The 9,237-nt window shown below is 48.0% G+C and overlaps 1 protein-coding gene and 1 non-coding gene across 2 annotated transcripts; both read right to left on the bottom strand.

Moving 5' to 3' along the window:
- Window positions 1-2,261: 2,261 nt before the first annotated feature.
- On the bottom strand, window positions 2,262-2,335 carry TRNAI-UAU (transfer RNA isoleucine (anticodon UAU)). Its single transcript has one exon. It is a non-coding gene; the product is annotated as a tRNA-Ile (tRNA).
- An 816-nt stretch (window positions 2,336-3,151) lies between these two features.
- LOC109734865 (GDSL esterase/lipase At1g71691) lies at window positions 3,152-6,559 on the bottom strand. The gene is made up of 3 exons (XM_020294038.4): window positions 6,103-6,559; window positions 3,918-4,291; window positions 3,152-3,837 (listed from the first exon to the last, which is right to left on the bottom strand). Exons 1-3 carry the CDS (start codon window positions 6,455-6,457, stop codon window positions 3,361-3,363), a joined length of 1,206 nt encoding a protein of 401 aa, XP_020149627.1. The 5' UTR covers window positions 6,458-6,559; the 3' UTR covers window positions 3,152-3,360.
- Between the last annotated feature and the right edge of the window lie 2,678 nt (window positions 6,560-9,237).

Here is a 9,237-nt window from a genome sequence, read left to right as displayed (position 1 = left end):
CTAAATTCATATAAAGCATGCAAAATAAATCCTACGTACTACCTAACTAATCTTTGTCGTCGAAGATGTCCACGACGTTGATGCCGGGCGCCGAGTGGACGGGCACATAGGAGGGCTCCGGCTCCTCCTCCTCCTGCTCGACTGGATCCATGTAGGAGAACATCTCCTCCTCCTCCGCGGCGTGTTGCGCCTCCATCTCCTGTAGGCGACGGCGTCTCGCCTTCGCATCCGACTCCGAGCGGAGGGAATCGAGGATGGCCTGCTGCTCCGCCTGCAGATCTGCATCCTCGGCATCCCCCACATCCTCCTCCGGCTCGTCCTCCTCCTCAACCTCCTCCTCCAACTCCTCCTCTGGATCCACTGCATCCGGAGGTAGCCCTGCGGCGATCCAGGCTTCCTGCCTTGTCCGGATCTGCTCAAGGAGCTGCAGCCGGCGCTCTGGCGTTAGAAATGGGTGGCCCCTTATCCGGTGACGTGGGGGCATGGCTACTAGTGGTGGGAGGATGGGGAACGGAAAGTGGCGGCGGCAGCGAACGGGCAGAGAAAAATGTGGAGGGGTGGGGTTTCGGTGCCGGCGGTCGCCTTAAATAGCAGGGCTGGGCACTACGTGGCCCGCCGGAGCGGCGACATCGGTGCGACAGAGGAGACGAGCTTCGGACCATCTTGTTTCCGAGGGATTCCGCGTTGGGCCCCGACGTCAGTCCGACATGGCGGGCGCACGCGGACGCCCCCATATCCGCCCCATATTTGAGCTGGATATAAGGGGTGCCGGTCAGCCAGGCGTTAGAGGCCCGTTTGAGGCGCCCGTCTAGGTCCGTTTTTCGTGACTGGTCAGTGACTGGGCGGGCAGCCCGACTGTAGATGCTCTAAAGTCCTATGTGACCAACACTATGCATGTGTTAAAGGAGGAAATGAACCGATCCAGACGGGTATGTTAAAATACATATTGGGTTTAAAATAGATATAGGAGTTAGAGATAGAATATGTTCAAGTCATGTACTGTCCTCTACTCTAAATCGCCCACCTCACATGTACTTTTATATATACCACGTATGATGGTCAGATCAATGCAATACACAACAACGTACATATCAGTCATCTTATAATTTCTACATGGTATTAAAGCGGTTAGTCTCACAACGCCGGTTCTAGGCCGGGAGATTAATCTCCTCACCCTCGGACGCGACATCCGATCTGATCCAAGATTGGATCTTTTTTGCGGGGTGATTAGATCGGCTCATAGATTAGATAGATTCCTTACATTAGATTAATTCCAATTTTCAAATTTTATAGTAGATTGAATATTTTTTAGCCACCAAATAAACGCGTAGACCCTCCAATTTCCAGTAAAATCAGTGCAGAAATTGGCGCGTCCAAATCAACTACGAGCCACTTTGCGTCGAGGTGCGATGAGCGGCTTCTTCACGATGACGCTCCATCAACTCTTGCCAAGGCGCTTCGACTCGCTATCGAGTTGTCAGGGCGTGAGGCAAACAAGGAGGCAGCAACCAAGGCAAAAGCGACCCGCCATGTGAAGGAGCAGGACCGCCTAATCCGGAGGCTCTCGAGGCAAGCATGCACCAAGGACTCCGACCCGACGGACGACTCCATCTCCAGCTCTGATGACAACGCACCACCGTTTGCCGACGCCTACATGGAGGAGGGCACAGCCACACCGATGACCAGAAGGGGAAGGGGCCGGTGAGGAAATGGTGATTTCCTCCGCCCTCCCCCGTTTAATCTATGTTTTAAGTAGTTTGTAGGATTTGCACTGTCCATTGATGAACTCCTATGAACTATGGTACTTTTGTCCGGCGATGAAATGATGATCCAATGAACTGCGTATTGATCATGTTTATACACAGTATTCCATGGGTTTGGGATTTTTTTTCAGACATGAGAGACGCGGTTGTGAAAGCTATAACATGTGAGGCATGACCGGTCAGTGCCTGAGCGCGTCAGCGGGCGTTTAAGGGCCTGAATTTGCTTCCCATGACAATCCCGAGAAAATTGAACAATGTAGCGATCGATCCTTCAATGCAGAAAAAAGTGGCTCGACAAAACTGATCACAATTGATCCCGAGAAAACCAAAAACTGGAGGGCCTAAGAACCGGCGATTGACATATGAGAAAAGCGGACCACACGAAATAAAAAACTTTGATATGCCTGTTAACTTTCTCGTATAAGAAAAGAAGGTATGTGGATGTTTTAAGTAAGTGCTGAAAAGTGAAGAAAAAAAAGGAAAAGTGTAAAAAAAAGGTGCTCCCGGCGGGGCTCGAACCCGCGACCTTCGGCTCATAAGACCAACGCTCTAACCAACTGAGCTACGGGGGCTGCTTCTGTTATATTTTAAGTTACTAACTTATTAATAGTTTTCCACAGTTTTTTTAAATGAATTTATAGCATTTCTTCGTTAGTGAAGAGTTATCGAGATGCACGTACATGCGATTGCTCCCGTTTCACCAAGTACCAAGAGAACCACAGTACCGCCTGTGGCCTCCGCAGAGAGCAAATAGAAAAACCCAAGCACCGTTCGTAGCAAATTCACCGCGACGATGCCGCGGAGCTACTGTAGACACGGCGGCAGCGATTAAAAGCTCTGCGCCGTTTCCTGTGGCGATATAAAACCAAGCCATGCACGCGCGTCGGCTCCGTAAATCCGTATCCCCCGCGCGGCCACGAGCTAGCTACTGCAGATGAATGCATCAGCAATTCAGGGAAGAGTATCTAGTGCTCCCAATGCATAAATGCTACTATGATACGGACATCTGGGCCGTCGGATTCTTAGATCGAACGGCATTCAGGAGATGTTGGATCTGCTAGACCTATGCGCAAATTTTGGACTTTTTGAAGGCTTTTTTGCAAGTGTTGCGAAACAATTGAGAGCCGTCCAATATGAAAATCCGACGGCCCATAAGCCCGTATCATGGGAGCACCTAAGGCTTGGTAGCACTAGATATTTTCCCAACAATTCAGCATTGCGTTTGTCTTGCAGTCTGTACGCGGTACGCGCGTCTCGGCGTAACTAGATTGCCTCCATCTAAATCTTAGTTCAGTGGCTTTAGCCTGTGTGCATTTACACGTAAGTACGGTCGCAAAGAAGATAAAAAAGATCTCAATCAAACACCGTGGCACTAGAGGTGCTCATAATTACTAATGTAATTACTTAATTTATCATTAGATTGACGACAGCCACAACACCATTGAACGATCCTTACACACTCATATGACTGACGGATCAAAACAGACACACTGAACTGAACACACGGTACTCCAGACCTAATCACTCACAGAAGAAACACTGTCACGTAGCTAGCTAGCTAGTAGATACTTAGTTCCTCACTCAAAGAAACTCGATCCTACGGCTGCCACGCGGCGAGCTGCTGGATGTTCATGGGGTAAGCGAGGTCGGTGCCGCCGGAGTATGCGGCCTTGCCGAGGAGCACGTTGACCCTCTCGGTGGGGTGGAAGGCGTCCCAGAAGATGTAGGTGTTGCGGTTGGGGCAGGGGCGGAGGAAGGGCAGGCAGGTGATGACCCCGCGGTTCCGGCCGATCCCGCAGCACCCGCGGTCCACCACGCTGAAGCCGTAGTTAAAGGGGCTCCGGAGCACCTCGGAGATCATCTCGAAGTTGTCGATGTAGATGAGCTTGGCGCGCGGGAGGTTGGCGTTCAGGCTGTCCACCATGCCCTTCACCTTGCTGTTGAAGGGCGCGATGAGCTCGTCCACGTCCGGCGAGCACATGTTGGTCGGGTTCCGCGCGCGCATGTTGGGGATGCACGCCATCGACCCCACCCCCGCGATCACGAACCTCCGGGCCCCCAGGTTGTACAGGCTCTGCGTCCATGCATGCATGTTCATGGTCTTCAGAGACGATGCAACTTACTACTACTAAAAAGAATCCATGCATGGCTTACGGTGAGCTGCTTGGTGTAGTGCTGCACGAGGAGCGTGGAGTACTGGTCGCCGTTGTACTCGTTGCGGGTGTTGTAGTTGGGCATCAGGTAGTTGTTGAGGTAGTCGTTGCTGCCCATGCCCACGTAGAAGATGCTGCGGCCCAGGGAGGAGGCCAGCTTGCCGGCGCCCAGCTTCCCCTTGATCTGGTTCAGCGTCGTCTGGAAGTTCTTGATCTGCTGGTTGAACGGAATGCGCCCCACGAAGTTCTGGCCCGTGTTGTCCAGGATCCCGGCGGCGGCGGAGGCGTAGTTCACGCCCTGCAGCGCGCCGGCGTCGCTGTCGGCGTTGGAGGCCTCGTTGTTCGAGGGCAGCAGGGGCAGCCCCAGAAGCTCAGCTGCATGCATGCATGCACAAACACGACGTAGTTAACTTTGTGGTGAATTCCGTTTCAAAAAAACTTTGTGTTGAATTAGTACTGTTTTGCGGTAAGTAATCACGGTCGCACTGTGCATGAACTAAGATTTGTTACAGTTGCAACCCCTGGTTAGTTTTGTGGTGAATTATTGGCGGGGCCCGACGAACCTGTGCACTTAATTTATCACCGTATACACGGCGTCGTATCCAGGCCCTGGCCCTGGCCAGGGTCACATGGAAACATTGACGACGCCACCATAGTGGTAGTGGTACAGGTTTTGACTGGCCGAACTCATCGCGTCATGTGCACTGTATGTGTTGAATCAATGGGACGGCATTATGATCCCGGAGGAAATCGAGTACCGCTGTGCTACACTATTACCAGCAGCACTGGTGTGGAGTGTCTCGCTCTCTTTTCACTCCTCACTTGCTCTCTCTCTCTCTCTCTCTCTCTCTCTCTCTCTCATGCACTTGAATGAGCACATGGAGGAGGCCGGTCAGTAGTTATTACAGTCAGTACTGGTACTAGGCTTCAAGCTATGCTAGTACTATGCTAGTGGGATCTCAGTGCTTATGTACTGAGATTACGGTTGAACTAATCAATTTAGATTTTGTTTGCAAGGACCATGCATGCACTATGCATTGCATGATTTGCTCGGATTCCCCTAAACAGTAGTACTCAAGTGTGGATTTCCATTGGAGTAGTACATGCATGTAGGCTTTCAGTGTGGAACTCACACTTGCATATATGAAAAACAGTAATAATTGCATTGCTTCTTCAAGGGGTAAGAAAAGGAGAAGCAACCTAGCCTAACATTTGACACAATGAAATTCTAGCCAGTCAATAATTATGGACTGAGTACATGTAGATATAGAAACCCTGAGGAATGTACCTGCATATGCATATGAGCATATCCAATTCCATTAAACCAGCTAGAATCTTTAATTAACTGAGGATCTTGCCTTTATAGTAAGTTAACTTCAAATCCTATACTTTCTAATGGTACAATGTTTAGACTATACAGCTCATCTTATGTTGGTCAAATTATATATCGAGGGATACGCGCAAGACTTATAAACGAGAAAGGAGGTAGTAGTTCTTTTTTTTTTGGAGTTAACAAGTAGTAGTACTTGCATAGATAGATTTTAAACAGAAATAATAATGATGATTTAATAATAATAAAATATGGTCGACACATACCAATCTAAGCTCCTTTTCGAAAAAAACAAACAATCTAAGCTAGTGATAACGACTTCCTTGTGATTTGTAAAACATTCTTCTAGGAACAGATAGACTAAGCCCACTTCATGTGCTTGTGTATATAAAAAGACTAAAACACATCAAAGGGCCATGTATATTCCTTTTCTGTAAACAAGTCCAACATGGAAATTACTATGAGAATGACAGAAAAACAGCCGTGCAGTGTGGTGTACCATGCGTGCACTAGATCACGGGTTTCCTGACGCTCTATCCTCATTGCATTATTTGCAATATCACTAGCTCATTCTAGGATGTACTAGAATTAGCAATTTCTACTCAAAAGAGGCACTGTACCACTTTGCCAGCTGATTTGCTATTTCTGCAGGCAACAAAATGGCTCGATTTATATGTGAAAATAACACATCATATACTACCGGCGGCATTTTTATGATTTGTTTTTCTGATGAGAACACTAAAACTTGCTCTGAAGAACTCAAGAAGTACTTAGTAGCTAATAGGAAAGGAAAATGGCCAGGAGAGCATGCATGCAGCGCAACGAAGCACGCGTGGAGCAAGAGCAACGCACGTACCTATGGCGTCGACCATGGTGTAGCCGTTGGAGAAGCGGCCGGTCGGCCCGCCGGCGAAGTCGATGCCGTAGGGCAGGTAGTTGGCCTTGGCCAGCGACGTGAGGTCGTTGTTGTTGCCGTTGTCCGTCAGGGAGTCGCCGAACACGAACATGGCCGGCACCGACGGCCCGCCGCCGCCGCCGCCCGTCGCGCCGGTGCCGCTGGCCCCTGCTGCGTCGCCGGGCCCGTTCGGGAACGTGAAGTTCCACGGCGCGCGCGGGAACAGCGGCCGCGGGAACACCTGCGCCGTGGCGCCGCCGCACGCGAGGAGCACCAGGAGGAGCACCGTCGCCGTGGACGTGGAGGGGGCCGCCATTGGACCGACTTGGAGTTCCAAGCTTGGCTAGGTAGATATAGGTGCCTAGGTGTGAGGCATGCAAGACAGAGCTAGGCAGAAAGCAGGATGCGCAGTGTGGGAGAAGAGGAGCGTCGTATATAGAGGGGAGAGGGTTTTGGGGTGGTTGGTGGGTGGATGAGGGAAAGAGTAAATGCGGCTCCTGCCATTGCTGCCATGGAGATGGAGAGAGTAAATGGGGCTCTGTTGGGGCGCGTGCTCGAGGCTACGCGAGCCATGGCCGACAGCAGCTGGCGAGGTGCAGCGTGCCGTGCCTGTGATTTGTCAAAGGAGTATGGTTTTGCGGTTCTGTGGGTATGGGCCAACGCCCAACGGGCAAAAATGCTACACACACGGACTCCCACCTCACAGACTTTACGGACCTGCTGAGTTGTCCTGTTTTAATTCGTCTAATTAATCTCCTTCTCCTAATTAATCGCGCCCCCCTGATTTTAACTGGTGGGCTGGGTGCCCAGGCCCGTAAAACCCCCGTAACTCTCCTAATAAACGGCTTGCTGGGCACAGTACAGTAGTAGTAAAAGGGCGCCCCTAATCTCGCCTTCAGCCATGGCCTTTTTTTTATGTTTTCTTTTCTCTTTTTTGCTTTATTATATATATATATATATATATATATATATATATATATATATATATATATATATATATATATTACAAAAGACACCCTACAAAACACATTTGAAAAATATTCCCCAAGTATTTGAAAAATGTTGAACAAACATTTGGAAAATGTTGAATGTGTATAGAAAATTGATGATCATGTCTTAAAAAATGATGATTTTTTATCATATATATGAAAATGTTAATCAAAATTTAAAAAAAAGGTTGAACTAGTATTTAAAAAATGTCAATCAAGCATTTGGGAAATGATAATGTTAAATGTGTATGGAAAAAATGTTGACCATGTATTAAAAAATGATGAAATATTTTTATCATGTATATAAAAATGTTAATCAAGCATTTGTAAAAAATGTTGAATAAGTATTTGAAAAATCTTAATCAAGGATTTGCAAAATGTTAAATGTGTATAAAATAAATGTTGACCATGTATAAAAAATGATTAATTTTTTTGATCATGTATATAAAAATGTTAAACAAGCATTTAAAAAATGTTGCACAAGTGTTTAAAAAATATTAATCAAGCATTTGAAAAATGTTGAATATGTAAAAAAATGTTGACAATGTATTAAAAAAATGTTAATCTTTTTATTTAAAAACTGTTAATCAAGCATTTAAAAATGTTTAAAATGCATAGAAAAAATGTTGACCGTGTATTTAGAAAATGCTAAACTTGAATTTGATTTTTTTTAAACGTGTATAGAAAAGTGTTGAGCTTGCATTAAAAATGTTTAATTTGTATTAGAAAAATGTTAAACGTGTGTTAGAAAAAATTTGTTGACATGTACAAAAAATTTGGAATAATAACCATAAAAACAAAGAAAACCGAAAAAGAAGTAAAATAAACAAAAGAAACATAATGCAAGAAAGAATGAAAAAAATGAGAATAGAAAAAGAAAAAGAGAGAGAGAAAAACAGCTCCAATAGCCCCAAGTAGGACACACTCCTACAACTTACCACGAGAGGGACCTGTGCAGAGTGGCTAGCACCACCCGTGATTTGCCTGGAGACTAGGGAACGATGTCTGCTTCTCCATTTCCTGTCTTATTTTTAACACTACGCTCGTGTGAGTGGGACGGTGTGACGCCCGGATAATCAAGCTACAGTAAACAACTGCTAATGATGCCACGTCACCTCGATTACTGTTGCTAATCTCGTGTTGGATCAAAACTGTTTAAATTCAAATTTGAATTTTTGTCAAACATCAAATATTTTCAAACATTAAAACTAACATGTTCGGAGTGAGCCAATTAATGCTTAGGTATTTATGGTGAAGGAACCACACTTTTATCGGATGCCTAAATATTTTACAATGAATTAAAACAGAAAAAGAAATAAATAAAAAGGAAAAGAACAAAAACGGAAAACAAAACTAACAAAGTAAAAAAGAAAAGCAAAACCCCCACCTCACTGGGCTCCGGCCCAGCAGGCCACCAGCCCAACTGGGCAAAGGCCCAACCGGCCAGCCCACCCCACTCCCTTATCCCCTCACGCCCCCAAACCCTAACCCCCGTCGCCCCACTCCCCCCCCCCACGTTCGCCTCCTCCTCCCCGATCCAAATCGGGATCGGGGGAACGAACCCACGGTCGCGCCCGAGCCCGACGCGCCCCCGCCGCTCGACGCCGACGCCGGAGCCGCCCCTCGCCGCAGCCGCTCGTCTTCCCGTCGTCCGGCCGTCCCCGTCCTCCTCCTCGAACGGCATCCACGAGCCCGCGCCGCCGACTCGCCGGACCGCCACCTCGCCGGACTCCCCACGCCCCGCTGCCAAAATCTCTATGGCCCCCGTGAGCTCCCCCTCTCCTCCTTTCTCCCTCGCATGCATGCGCTCACGCGCCGTCGTCCCACGCCCGCTGCAGCCCCGGGGATGCGGCCTCCTCCCCGCGCCGCGACTGGACCGGCGCCCCGCGTGCGCGCAGCATGGTCGTGCCTCGCACGCGCCCCGCCCCGTGCGCGCCCACCGTGGCCGGTGAAGGAAATATGCCCTAGAGGCAATAATAAAGTTGTTATTTATATTTCCTTAGATCATGATAAATGTTTATTATTCATGCTAGAATTGTATTAACCAGAAACTTAGTGCATGTGTGAATACATAGACAAACAGAGTGTCACTAGTATGCCTCAACTT

Source organism: Aegilops tauschii, chromosome 1, assembly GCF_002575655.3.
Source record: "Aegilops tauschii subsp. strangulata cultivar AL8/78 chromosome 1, Aet v6.0, whole genome shotgun sequence".
Taxonomy (NCBI): Eukaryota; Viridiplantae; Streptophyta; class Magnoliopsida; order Poales; family Poaceae; genus Aegilops; species Aegilops tauschii.
This window is presented reverse-complemented; position numbering and strand designations above follow the sequence as displayed.